This window comes from Eumetopias jubatus, unplaced genomic scaffold, assembly GCF_037043125.1.
Source record: "Eumetopias jubatus isolate StellerSeaLion01/CBP00866 unplaced genomic scaffold, mEumJub1_p1.0 scaffold_1, whole genome shotgun sequence".
NCBI classification, from domain to species: Eukaryota; Metazoa; Chordata; class Mammalia; order Carnivora; family Otariidae; genus Eumetopias; species Eumetopias jubatus.
In genome coordinates, this window is record NW_028274807.1 from 200,697,249 (window position 1) to 200,711,974 (window position 14,726).

A 14,726-nucleotide genomic window follows, 5' to 3' on the forward strand; every position below is an offset into this window, starting at 1 on the left:
CACTCTTCCCCACAGTCCCAGCCTGCAGGTACTTCAACATTAAAAGAAAATTTGGGACGCCTGGGTGGCTCAGTCAGTTAAGCGTCTGACTCTTGGTTTCGGCTCAGGTCATGATCTCAGGGTCCTGGGATTGAGTCCTGCGTTGGGTTCTGCACTCAGCGTGGAGTCTGCTTGTCCCTCTCCCTCTGCTCCTTCCCCTGGCTTGTGCTCGCTTTCTCTCTCTCTCTCAAATGAATAAATAAAATCTTAAGAGAAGAAAAGAAAAGAAAATTTGGGGCAGGAAGGAAGAAGTCTATACTGAGGGACAAAGCTGAGAAAAAAAGGGGGTGAAGCGTTTGTAGGGCTAAGGAAAATTGCTTCAAAAGGGGCAGAGCCAGAGAACTTTGGGGTGAGGTTGAAGGACAATGCCAGTAGGAACACAGGAGCTGTCCTGGTCTCAGTTTTATTTCAGGCCCTGCAGCCTTTTAAGTCTCTTATCATCCATCAGAAATGAGCCATTTGCCCCTACAGCAAAACTTCAGCTAGGAGCACCTGGGTGGCTTGGTCCGTTGAGCGTCTGGCTCTTGATTTCGGGTCAGGCGTCAGGGTCCTGGAATGCGGCCCTGCATTGGGCTCTGTGCTCAGCATGGAGTCTGCTTGTCCTTCTCCATCTGCTCCTCCCCTGCTCTCTTTCTTTGTCTCTCTCTCTCAAATAAATAAATAAATTTTAAAAGAAAAAATAAAAAAAGAGGAAGACACAGGAGGGACTGATTCCTGACCGAAAGGAACCCGAAGCTATCTGCCCTGGCCTGGACATCGGTCCCCTCTGCATCTCTTCCTGTGATTCCTGAATCTGACAGTGGTCTCACAGGCACGTGCGGTGTCTCTACGATGTCTGTGTGGATTTTAATAGAAAACGAACATTTTTTCTTTCCATCATGTGGGTCAGGAAGGGTCATTTGGGCCCTGGGGAGGTAACATAGGCAAGAGTGGCTCCGGTTCAAAGAGCTTTAGCAACATAGTGAGGACAGATATGAGCCTGTGGCTAAAAGACTGGACCCAGAGAGTAGGGGCGCTTTAGAGGGGCCGTGCTTAAAAGCCCCAAAACCTGGTATTGTCAGGCTGATGGTGGGCATTGCTAGTGATCTTACACCTGCCAGGGGAGGACCAAAGCAGCATGGTTACGAGATCTAAGTCCCGAGACCGAAGAACTTTGGGGTGTGGTTAAAGGGACCTGGGTTTGGGATTGGAGGGGTAGCAGGAAGACATGGCTGAGGAGTCCCTCAGATTACAGGCTAGAGACTGAACCCTGAGCAATCCCTAAAGGGAGGGGTAGAAGAGGATGCAGCAAAGGTTAGGGACATAGAAAAAAAGGGAACAGGAGAGTGTCATAGAAGTCAGTGGAAGTTAATGGACTTGCAGAAGGAAGCAAGAAGTAGTCGATGAGGTGTGAAGTCCGCTTCTCCAAGGGGAGCATCACCTGGTATCTCTGTTCGCAGAAGCTAGACCTCTACCACCTTCACACTCACAGAAGGGGTCAGGGGTCAGAAGACTGTTCCTGAAGCCCTCTCCGAGCTGGCACGGGGTTGGTCATGTATGGAGGACAGATGTGACTCTCGGTGTTTCTTAAGAGGTCACCTCCAGCTAACACTTTGCACTCTCTGTACACAGGCTTCTCCCTGAGTATGTCCTTTGCTCTGTGATGAGGAGTGATGTCCAGCTAAAGCCTTGTCCACATTACCTTACAATTCAAGGCTTCTCCCCTGAGTGCATCCTCTGGTGTGGCTGACGGATGACTTGTTGCTAAACACACACTCTCGCTCTCCACACACCTAAGCCTTTTTCCTGAGTGTGTCCTCCAGTGTCTCATGAGGGCTGACTTATAGCTAAAGCCTCACCCATATTCCCTGCACACATAAGGCTTTTCCCCTGAATGTGTCCTCTGATGTGTGCTGAGAGTAGACTTGGGGCTAAAGTCTCACCCACACACCATGCACTTGTAAGGCCTCTCTCCCATGTGTGTCCTCCGGTGTGTGCTGAGGACTGTCTTGTGGCTAAAAGCTTGCCCACACTCCCCACACACATGCGGCTTTTCCCCTGTGTGTGTCCTCTCATGTCTGATGAGATGTGACTTCCTGCCGAAGCCTCGCCCACACTCCCCACACACGTTTCCCCTGTGACTGCCTTGTGTCTGAATAGGTTTGTCTTCTGGCTGAAATCTAGTCCACGCTCTGCAAACTCAACTGCTCCAAATCCTGAGGTTTCTACCCTCTCAGGAACCGTGTGCACACCCCAGAGCTCGTCCTATGGGCTAGACTGAGTTTTACCTTCAATACTCAGTTGCCTGCCTGGGAGCTTACTGATGGTCCCTGGGGTGAGCTAGGGAAAACCTTGGAAGTCCCCCTCTCATTTGTACTCCCAGACAAGGGTTAAGAACCTCCTCTTCCTCGATCTTCTGCTTTGGCCTCCCGGTGGTTTTTATCAGAACGCTGTTGCCGTTGCCGTTGCCGTTGCCATTGCCACTGCTGATCCTCTCGGCAAGAATCTCCTGGTTGGAGTGGACTTACTGAATGTAAATCTGGAATATAGGATGACTGAGTAGTTAACTTGGACTGAGAAATTGCTGCTTGCCAAAGGCCAGAAGGCAGGAGGGCCAGGGATGAACTTCCGGTTTTGATTCTGCTGAAGAAAGGAAGAAATGAAGTTCGGAGTCAGAGTAGTCCTAGGAAAGGCTCACTGGGCTCTTCTTCCTTGTCTTACGGTTAAGATCTAATCCATTAATCATTCACAATGATTCATGTCTGTCTCCCCAAGATGAACTTCACAGGACCCACATTTCCATTCAACGTCTTTAAACTTTTTATATGGAAATAGTTTCAAATGTACAGAAGAGTTGCAAGATTAAGAACAATACAAAGAACATCTGGGCACCCTCTACCCAAATTACCTATTGTTAACATGTGTATGTTATATTTGTGTGTATGTGTGTATAGGTTTATGTATGTGTATTTATTCTCTGAACCATTTGAGAGTATACTGCATACATCATGGTCCTTTAATCCTAAATACTTGGATGTGTATCTCATAAAAGTGGGGTATTCTCTTTCATAACTACAATACAGTTATTAACTTCAGTAGATTTGACATCTATATCATACCTGTATCTAACTTCCATATATATTCCAATCTTGTCAGTTGAGCCAATAATATCCTTTTATAGCACTTTCCCTGCAGTACAGGATCCGGTCTAGGATTAGGTATTATAATTAGTTATCACATTTCTTTAGTTTCCTTCCCCTATTTTTAGAGAACATTCCTCATGGTCTAGAATATAGAGAGAGCATTCCTAATGTTTTCCCATGATTAGATTCAGATTATGCACTGTACTCAATTTTTACATATTACATCTTTTACTTGAACCCAAAAAACCCACAGCAAAACTTATTATCTACCTAATATTGTACATATTATCCTAACAAGGAATCCTCCAAGTAAGCATCAGGGGCATCTTCAGCTCTGTAAGCGTCTGTAATTATACTAAAATTATATTATAGGCCATAACCAGTTACACTGACACAAATAGCTACAACCATTTGTTCCCAACAAGAGAGAACCATCTTTATGACCTATATGGGAATGTCCTTTGTGACTTTTCCTATGGAAAGAAAGAATAATTGACATAAGAGTCACTCAGTCTGGATGTCCTCCAATGTAGACGGTAGTATGGAACAGTGGTTATAGAGCATATGTGAGGGGTGCCTGGGTGGCTCAGTCGTTAAGCATCTGCCTTCGGCTCAGGTCATGATCCCGGGATCCTGGGATCGAGCCCCACATCAGGCTCCCTGCTCCAGGGGAAGCCTGCTTCTCCCTCTCCCACTCCCCCGCTTGTGTTCCCTCTCTCGCTGTGTCTCTTTCTGTCAAATAAATAAATAAAATCTTAAAAAAAAAAAGAGCATATGTGAAATCTACGTTTGAGTTTCCCCATCCATTCAGAGATACTAGTTAAAGGACTAGTATGCATCATGCTACCAGGGAGTGGAGATTCAGCAACAGAAAAGACAGGTAAGCACAACTGACTTAAGTGATCTTGGCTCTTGGCCTCCTGAATTAGTCCAAGATATGCTCTTCTCTGTTTCCAAAAATCAACACATACACAAATTTTACCATTTGGCTGCACTTACCTAAGAAATAATCAAAACTGGATCGCAATTGTTTCTAACCATCTAAAGATGATAAACCATGAACTTTTTTTAAGATTTTATTTATTTATTTGACAGAGAGAGAGATAGTGAGAGCAGGAACAGAAGCAGGGGGAGTGGGAGAGGGAGAAGCAGGCCTTCCACTGAGCAAGGAGCCCAATGTGGGGCTCAATCCCAGGACCCTGGGACCATGAACGGAACTGAAGGCAGACGCCCAACGACTGAGCGACCCAGATGCCCCAAATCATGAACTTTTTGAAATCATGGGAGACCAGAAGACCCTTTATTGGCCCTAACTGAAGACTCTTTCCAGATTCATTCCATTAGCAGAATGCTAATTTTTTATACTTTTATTAGCACAAATGCCATAAAACTGCCTTTCTAGTCCTTAAACATCCCTGACATTTCTCTGTGAACTATTCAGTAAAAGGTTTTCTACTGGTATTTATATCTTTATCTGACAATTAAATAAATTCAGAATTTTTTTTTAGTAAGTTTTGGTGGTCTTTGCTTTATGACCTGACATTTGGATTGTAAGAGTTGTTTTTACCATTAGTATTTGCCATAATAAATAGCACTTGCTATGGCCCAGCATTTTGCTGTACAATGTTTTTCATGAAAATCAAATTTAATTCTGCTATTATCATTTCATAGATGGGGAAATTGAGGTTTAGAGGGGCTAGGTAACTTATCCACAGTTACAAACTAAGAAAACACAAGACAGGTCTCAGGATGTGCTCTTAAACAAACCACAGATAACTGACTACTTAGCATACAAAGGCTTATATCCTACTCAATCTGTCCTTAAAGGGAGAAAAAAAAAGCTTCTAAGCAAAAAATGACACTCTTGCTGCCTTGACTAGGTTTTTGTAGAAAAGAAGCCAATGAGAATTAAGCCCTGGACACAGATACAGTCTTCTGGGGGAAAAGCTAACCAAATTTGGCGTCTAAACTAAATCTGGAGGCAGTCTAGGGCTGCAAAGCTGCCACCAAGACATCCTGATCAGGTGATTTCCAAACACCCAGCCCAACTGCACTGACTCAGGACAAAATGGGGGGTAGCTAAGTCATGCTGCTCCAGAGGAGCTACTGAACCCAATCCTACCAGGACCCTCACCCATTCAAAAGGTAGTATTCCCTGGAGCCTGGAGAGCTCTGCCCTGAGATCAGGAATAGAGGAAAGGGGTGGGAGTGGTGAATAAAGCCAATTCTTTCTCTTCCCTTTTTTTTTTTTTCCTCTTAGAGTTGCGGGGAGAAGGAGGGAGAGAAAATTTCAGGCTGACTCCATGCTGAGCACACAGCCTGAGGCAGGGGGTCAATCTCGTGACTCTGAGATCATGACCTGAGCCAAAATCAAGAGTCAGATGCTCAACCAACTGAGCCACCCAGGTGCCCCTCTTCCATCTTTATTCTACATTTCTAATAAATAGGATTCTTCACTTAAAACATTTTTTTTAAGATTTTATTTATTTATTCATGAGAGACAGAGGGGGAGAGAGAGAGAGAGAGAAGCAGAGGGAGAAGCAGGCTCCCAAGGAGCAGGGAGCCTGATGCGGGACTCGATCCCAGGACCCTGGGATCATGACCTGAGCCGAAGGCAGACGCTTAACCATCTGAGCCACCCAGGCACCCTTAAAACATTTTTTTTTAAAGTCCATAATGTTCTGAGTAAAAGCCAAGCTCCTCAGAAGGCCTGCTAGGTTCCACATTCTCTGGTGATCTGCTGCCTCTCTGACTCCATTTGGTCTCCACCCTTCATTTGCTCCACTGGACCCATGCTGATCTCCCCTCCTGAAGCCTTGCACTGGCTGGTTCCTATGTCTGGAACACCTTTCTCCCAGACATATCACTGGTATATTCCAAGAACCTGAAACTGGGCCTAACATTGAAGAGTTAATAGATATTTTTGAATGAATGAGTGATAGGAGCAGAGTTAATTAAGAAAGAACTAAAAGGTGAAGCAGAAGACAGGTAAGAGATTGTTAGCACTGTCACAACCAAAGCCTCCTTTTTTTAAAGATTTTATTTTTAAGTAATCTCTACACCCAACGTGGGCCTTGAACTCACAACCCTGAGATCAAGAGTCACATGCTCCTCCAACTGAGCCAGCCAGGCACCGCCAAAGCTTCCTTTTATCATCTGTTTTCTAACATCTCATTTACTGTCCTGAAATGAAATTTCAATTTAATAAGTTGTGCCCATACAAAGAATATTTTTAAGATAAGGTAATACCCTATCCAAAATATCAAAAAGGAATTTACAATAAAATATTATGCATTTCAATATGAATTTCTTGTCAGGACGACATTAAGAGATATAACAAAGCAATCAGATGCTCACAGCTATAGGCAGATCATCGTGGACGTGAAGTTACACATGCAGACAGACGTGGATGTACCTTTTGATGACAGACATGTGTCTATTTTTTTGGTGACAGACACACGTGTGCTGTAGAGGTGATGACTCAAACACTACCCAGCACTGCCACTGGTGATGTGATTTTTTTTTTTCATATTGGTGAACACCTCTTGGTAAAGTTTGAAAGTATTTTCCTCGATTTACAATCTATGCAAAAATTACCTTACAATATTATCTAAAACAGATTTATATTCTAGATTCAGAGCATTACAAACAGATTCATGGCCCATGGGGAAAAATCAGGAGAGGGAAGAATGATACAGATTGAAGAGACATTAAAAAAATGGAATACATGGATCTTGTCCGGATCCTGATTCAAGTTTGCAAAAAGACTTTTTTGAGATGTTCAGGTAAATCCGAACATGGACTAAGTGTTAGATGATATGGAAGCACTACTGACAATTTTGTGAGATATGATAATGATACTGTGGTTATGTAAAGCAAAATGTCCTTATTTAGTAGAGTTGCACTGTGATTTACTTAGGAGTGGTATGTCACTTTATATGGGATTTGTTTTAAAAAATTCAGCAATAAGAGAAAAAAATATGGAGAGGAAGGAAAGGATGAATCAAGAGTGGCAAAACATTTCAAAGCCTAAAATCGATCCAATAGGATCCAAAGTTTCAGTGTAAAGATTAATCTGAATCAGGTTATTTTAAGGCAATTTTAACATAGTCCTCAGAATCAACAAAATATGTGAGCATAGAGAATAAGATCAGATGAAACAAGATAAAAACAAGACCAAATTAGATTGGCCAGTTGAAAGCAAATTCAGGGATGCCTGGATGGCTCAGCTGGTTAAGTGTCTGCATTTTTGGCTCAGGTATGATCCCAGAGTCCTGGGATCAAGTCCCATGTCCAACTCCCTGCTCAGCAGGGGGTCTGCTTCTCCCTCTCCATCTACCCCTCCCCCCTGCTCATGCTCTCTCTCTCTTTCAAATAAATAAAATCTTAAAAAAAAAAAACTCTCGGGCGCCTGGGTGGCTCAGATGGCTAGGCGTCTGCCTTTGGCTCAGGTCATGATCCCAAGGTCCTGGGATCGAGTCCCGCATCAGGCTCCCTGCTCCTTGGGAGCCTGCTTCTCCCTCTGCCTCTCTCTCTCTCTCTCTCTCTCTCTCGCTGTCTCTCATGAATAAAAAATAAAATCTTAAAAAAAAAAAAAACCTCTCCCTCTCTCTGCCCCTCCTCCCTGCTCACTTGTGTGTGCGCCCTCTCTCTCTCTCTCAAAAAATAAATTTAAAAAAATCTTTAGGGGTGCCTGGGTGGCTCAGTTGGCTAAGCATCTGCCTTCAGCTCAGGTCATGATCTCAGGGTCCTGGGATCAAGCCCCAAGTCAGGTTCTCTGCTCAGTGGGGAGTCTGTTTCTCCCTCTCCCTCTGCCCTTCCCCCTGCGTGTGCTCTCTCTCTCTCAAATAAATAAAATCTTTTTAAAATAAAAAAAACTCTTTTAAAAATAAAATACTATCATTTCAACACATAAGCAATATTGAAAGGTTATTGGTAGTTTATATTCTTTTCTTCCAAACATCTCTTCTGAATCAGGTGCATACTTGACAGAGCATATCTCAATAATGACCTTAAATTTTCAAAGGTTAAAGGAAAATGTAGTCTTCACCAAATAAATAAATAAATAAATAAACTTGTGGGGCAGAAGACACAGACATTTCTCCAAAAAAGACATCCAGATGGCCAACAGACACATGAAGAGATGCTCAACATCACTCATCATCAGGGAATGTAAATCAAAACTACAATGAGGTATTACCTCATACCTGTCAGAATGGCTAAAATCAAAAACACAAAAAACAACAAGTGTTGGCGAGGTGGCAGAAAAATAGGAACCCTTGTGCACTCTTGGTGGGAATGCAGACTGGTGCAGGCAGTGCGGAAAACAGTATGGAGGTTCTTCAAAAAGTTAAAAATAGGACTACTCTATGATCCAGTAATCACGCTACTAGATATTGACCCCCAAAATACAAAAACACTAATTCAAAGGGATACATGCACCCCATGTTTAGAGCAGCATTTTTACAATAGCCAAATTATGGAAGTAGCCCAGATGTCCATCAATAGATGAATGGATAAAGAAGATGGGGTATTTATATATAATGGAATATTACTCAGCCATAAAAAAGAATGAAATCTTGCCATTTGCACTGACATGGACAGAGCTAGAGAGTATAATGCTAAGCAAAATATGTCAGTCAGAGAAAGACAAATACCATATGATTTCACTCATATGTGAAATTTAGGAAACAAAACAAGCAAAGGGGAGAAAAATAGATAGAGACAAACCAAGAAACAGACTCAACTATAGAGAATAAACTGATGGTTACCAGAGGGGAGGTGGGTAGGGGGGTGGGTGAAATAGGTGATGGGGATTAAGGAAGGCAGTTGTCATGACGAGGACTGGGTGATGTATGGAAATGTTGAATCACTATACTGTACACCTGAAACTAATATTATATTGTCTGTTAACTATACTGGAATTAAAGTTTTTTAATTAAATAAATAAATTTGTGTTTGATGGGGAAATATTTTAGACTTCTTCAGTATTTAGTTACAAATTAATTAAAAGTAAATTTTAAAATGTGGTTCCTCAGTAGCACTCGCCACAACAGGTGGTCCACAGTCACTTGCGGCCAATGGCTGTGAGAGCAGAGAGTGCTGACGGTCCCCCGGAGGGAGGGGGGCCGGAGATTCCGGCCGGCGGCCGTTAGCACCATGGACAGTGTACAGGAGCGCCCAGCCTCAACCGCCGCACACCCTGAGGGCCAGCCGAGGCCTCGGATACCGCGGACACCAGGAGAGCTGGGGCTCGGCGCCTGAGGTCCGAGTGCGGGAGAAAGCAGGCGGTCACCTCCTGTCTCCCTGTCCCTTCGCCAGGCCGAAGGCCACCTGGCCGGCCGACTCACCGTGAGCCGCCGAACCCGGAGCAGAGCCCGCGCCTGGGCTGACAGGGAGGCGAGGCGGGGACGGCAGCGGTGACAGTGGCAGAGGCAAGTCGAAGGAGAACCGCGCAGAGATCCCCCGGGCCGCCAGTGGCGTTAGACGGCGGAGGGGATTCTAAAGGAAGTGCGTCACTGTGCGGCGAGCAGCCTGCCGGGAAGTGTAGTTCAGAAGCAGAACGCTCCTCTAGCAGTAAACCCCCTCCAGTTCTTAGATGTGATCCTAGGTGCTGGGAGCCGTCACCGCGTGTGAACAGTGCCATGACCTCATGTAATCAGGACCATGACGTCACACGATCAGAGCCATTGGCCCCAAGTGATGGGAACTGTGACCCCACTAACCGTGACTGTGACCCCCACATGCTGGGGCCATGACGCACGTAATCAGGGCATGCAGCCCCTGTGCTAAGGCCCCTGACCCGACTTGATCAGAGCCTTGACCCCATGTCCTCGGGGGCTGTGACCACCGCCTTGCTCAGAGCAGTCACCCCTATAGTGCTCAGGGCCTATTCTCCAAACCAGGACCCAACTTCACTGGGGACTGGACCGTAGGTCTTTGTGGCCGGGACCCCATGTCCTCATGTGGAAACCCAACTTCAGGTGGGGTTGTTACCCCTCGTGCAGGGTATGACAAGGTGGCATGTCATTAGCCATCTTTTATAAATTAGGTGTAGATAAGTCACTGAGTTAGATGGATGGAATAATTTGTGGGGGTGGCGAAGTGATTTCCATTCTTCCTGTTAAAAAACTATGGAAGGGAAAGGGGGAAGGAGAAGGCGAAGGGAAATCATGGCTCTGACCACAGTCGGAATGGTTTTATGATATATTAGGGGTGGGAGAGATTTTAGCAGTCTCTCCTCTGCTGTCCTGCCCACCGCTCCCTTGCAGCATATTCAATAAACTTCTATCTCAATCAATCAATCAATCAATAGGATGGGAGAGATTTTAATGCCACTTTCTCAGGGCCATGACCACAGGTGACCAGAGCCCTGACCCACCTCATCAGGACCATGACCTCCACATGCTCAGGGCCGTGACCCCCATTCTCCCGGCTGTGAGGAGGCTCTGACCCGCCCTCAGGAGGGAGGCGGCAGGCACCCGCACCCTGCTGCGGGATGGAGAGGGTCCTGCAGGTCTTGGATCCCGGAGCAGCCAGACAAGTTGGGGAGGGAGTGTGAAGGACTTATTTTTCCCTTATGCTCTCCATGTTTTTTAGTGACCTTTGATCCTCTCAGATTATCTCATATTAAGCAATATAATATGGCTGTTGAAGACACTGAATTTACAATCCAAAAGAACTGATGGAAAATCCAAAACCCACCACTTCCTCACTTTGAAGTCCTAGTTTCCCCATCATCGAAATGTAAATGAGGGGTCCTCTGTCCACTCAACACACTGCCTCTCAGATACAGGGAAGGAGGCTTAAAAGATCACATCTCCTCAGGCAGTTTAATTGGGCTTTCCTTTGTAGATAAAGCTGAGTATTTCAAACTAGGCTGGTTCAAACAAAAAAACTCAGTATATTCTTGTGTTCTGATGTGAATATATATTAGGTAAAGAGATCAGATTCAAAATCAGGTTGTAATTACAGACGTTATACCGTCATTATTGTGGAAATACTACGGAATTATTATCCCAAGAAGGAATGTAATAATGTAACTTAGGGACTGGATGGATTAAGCGTGTCTACGGGAGAAAGTGTGCCCACAGCTCTGGACTGAGACAGCCTTACCCAGGAGCCTCCTTCACCCTATCCCGACAAGGATAACCAAGGCCACTCCGGCCACCTCCCCCACTCACCCAACCTTCCCAAAGCCCTTCCCTGTCTGCATCCCTGGGACTTTGGATCTGGAACATCAACCAGGAACACTCCCAGGGTGAGGGAGGTATTGATGGGTCTGAGCTCCGCTGTGCTCCTTGGATGACAAGAGCAGCATCTGGATGCAGACAGGGCAGGGGTTGGGGCTAAGCTGGCAGACAGGAAGGGCGAGCAAGACCCAGGATGGCTCTGAAGCTGGATTTTGGCAATGGGCAAGAAAACTGTCCTCTCTTTTACCAACTGTAGCTGAGGCTTGCCAATTTGCACCTTATTCGGATTTTGGAATCCAACAAGTCATGTGAAATTTCTATTCCCTAGCATGCAATGGGGAATGCAATAAAGATCGTGCCATGATTGGGTGAGACTGTGCTATATTTAGCTTACTAAAGTCTTTTCAGGCAATTTAAGTAAATCTGTCTATCCTGGAGAAATTATTTGACTTTTTCCTACCTTGTGTGAGGTTTCTGTTTTCCCTGTTTTGTTTTGGTTTGGTTTATCCCCCATGTGCGATGTGGGGAGGTTACCCTTTATCTTCGTTAAGGAAGAGGCAGGGAAGGAGAGGAGCAGACATTCCCAGTGGCTGACTTCACTGGAGGCTTCTAAGTGCTCCCTCCCCGCTCTTGACCAAGGCTCCAGGTACCCTGGAAGCAGCCCATGGGGCTACAGATTCAGCTTGAGGAAATTCCTTCTGGCTCCTTTCGAAACCACCACCTCTGGTTCAGCTGTCCATCCCGCCCTGGACCTCCCATGGGATGCTTCTCTTGGCCTAACCCGCCTGCATACTAATGGTTTGTTTGGATTGCTTCTTCACCTCAGGTTTTTCTTCTGGATTCCACAGGCTCCCCTAACTCGTTTTCTTTTTTTTTGCCCCAGGCCAAAGATGCAGTACCCCAGGCTCCTGAGGTTGTCAGCCAGACCTGCCCTTGTGCCCCAGAACCAGCTGCAGGAACCAGGGGCCCAGAACCAGACCACAGAGTCCCCTCAGAACCACACTGATGTACACATCCTCATCCCTGCAAACAGGATCTGGCCAAACTAGAAACAGGCACTTGGTATCTTTCAAATGCCAAAAAGGCCTTTGTGAACAGGGAGGACCATTGGTGGTCACAAAAAGCAACAGGCTGACTAGCTCCAACATATGGAAGAGGGGAAAACACCTCCTGCCCCACTGAGCACGCTCTACCATCCTCATCTTGTAAAAGCCATGAACCCATGTGCTCTAAGGCTGAAGTTCATATTATGGGTCAGTCCGGTGACAAACAGTATGTCTAAAAGCAGCAAAAGGCTAAAGACAGACCCATGGAGACACCCTACTGATTTATTTAGTTGTTTAGAGGCCCTTATACCAATCAAAAGCTTTAAAGAACTATTTCTTTATTAGAGAGAGAGAGTGTGTGTGAGTGTGCAGGGGGGGCGGGGCAGAGGGAGAGAAACTCAAGCAGGCTCCATGCTGAACGTGGAGCCTGATACAGAGCTCAATCTCATGACCCTGAGATCATGATCTGAGCTGAAATCAAGAGTCAGACACTCAACTGACTGAGCCACCCAGGTGCCCCCAATCAAGAGCTTTAAAAACAAAAACAAACAAAAATCCCAAAACTGGCACTGAGATCACAAGTAAAAAATATTGTTCATCTTTGGAGCAATACAGTGACATTCTGCACTAGGTGAGCAGATGCGGACCAAGGCCAAACTCCACTCATCTCTGCTCATGGGTGGCATCTGGCTGGTTACAAGGCACCAGTTAATGCCCCTGACCTGCTGTGTGTCCTGGGGCTGCTCCAGTGAATGTGGCCCCAAACTCTGAGTTCCTATCCGCGATTTTCACCACGAGACCACAGCTAGGCAATATGCTTCCTCTGCCTCGTGTTTAAAGACATTCCAGTCTTGACTTACCAAAGTCATCCTTGGAATCACTAGAAAATACACGTTCCCCATCAGGCAAAACTCTCCCCTAAAGAGAAGAGAGGGACTGCCATTTCTCGGGTGCCTATTACGTGTTCTGGAGGCGGCAGCCCACAGCCCCCGTGACTGATACAGGTCAATGTCACCAGCTGCTCTGATCTTGTCTGTCTGGGGTGGTTCCTCTGATCACAAACATCTGTGGAGGCCATCTTCCCCTAAAAGGACCAGGCTAAAAATGTGGCTCCTGAATCCATGCTTTTGCCCCCAAACCAGCCACAAGGAGCAAAGACCATCCAACGAGCAGTTAAATGATTGACTCTAAAGCAACTACAAAAATAATCTAAGTAAAATATTGATTGTAGATTCTAATAGGTGGGTACATGTACAATTCTTTCAATGTACTTGAATTCTTTCAATTAACTTAATTGAAAGTTAATTAACTTCAAATTAACTTAATTCTTTCAATTAACTACTTTTTCATTTTTTAATTTTATTATTTTTTCAGTGAGCTCTATGCCCAATGTGGTGCTCAAACTCACCACCCCGAGATCAAGAGTCACATGCTCTACCGACTGAGCCAGCCAGGTGCCCCTGCTTAGCTACTTTTTAAATAAAATATTGAGAAAAATTTAAAAACTAAATAAATCACAAAGATGAACACCTTTGATGGAAGACAGAAAACCTATTTCCTAAAGCAAGAGCCTTTTCAGATCCTTGTAATCAGAGACCACGTCCCTTCACTAAGACAATTAACTTTGATTTCCAGGGTGATCACAACGATGGCCCACAACAGGGCATGGGAATTCAGTAACTGATGAAGAGTGGCTGTCACAGAAGGAAGGGTCGAGTGGAGCCCACTCAACATGGGCCCGCTTGGGAAGGTGGGAGCCACGGGAAGCAGAAAACCTTAGCGTTGGGCGCCTGGGTGGCTCAGCTGGTTAAGCGAATGCCTTCGGCTCAGGTCATGATCCTGGAGTCCCGGGATCGAGTCCCACATCGGGCTTCCTGCTCAGCAGGGAGTCTGCTTCTTCCTCTGACCCTCTTCCCTCTCGTGCTCTCTATCTCTCATTCTCTCTCTCTCTCTCAAATAAACAAAACAAAACAAAACAAAACAAAAAATCTTAGCATGACCTGCTCACCAGGAAGAAGCAAGTATGACAGATAACAAAGGAAATTCTGTGTGATATCCTGCTTCCTGTTGCTCTCAGAGCAGGACGACTATGTCTTATTTTTGGTTGGCCCAGAAACAGATCTAAGACAAGGACGCAAGGGGAAGGAGTTTATTTGGCAGGCAAAGAGAGAAAGCAGCAGTGGGAGCACAAGTGAGACAGAGCAGGAACAGAAGCCAGAACAGGGTGTATTAATAAACAGGTCATTGCTGTGGGCGACAGGGGCACAACCAGCTGGGGACCTGGGCGATGTGTAACCCATCTTGGAGTGGACCCGCCCAAGGATCAA

General features: G+C 45.5%; 1 protein-coding gene across 1 annotated transcript; it reads right to left on the reverse strand.

Moving 5' to 3' along the window:
• Positions 1–10,898, reverse strand: ZNF589 (zinc finger protein 589). The gene is given in 5 exon segments (XM_088023356.1): positions 1–2,148; positions 2,151–2,273; positions 2,276–2,564; positions 2,567–2,658; positions 10,877–10,898. Coding segments are annotated over 5 exon segments (717 nt in total). The 3' UTR covers positions 1–1,957.
• Between the last annotated feature and the right edge of the window lie 3,828 nt (positions 10,899–14,726).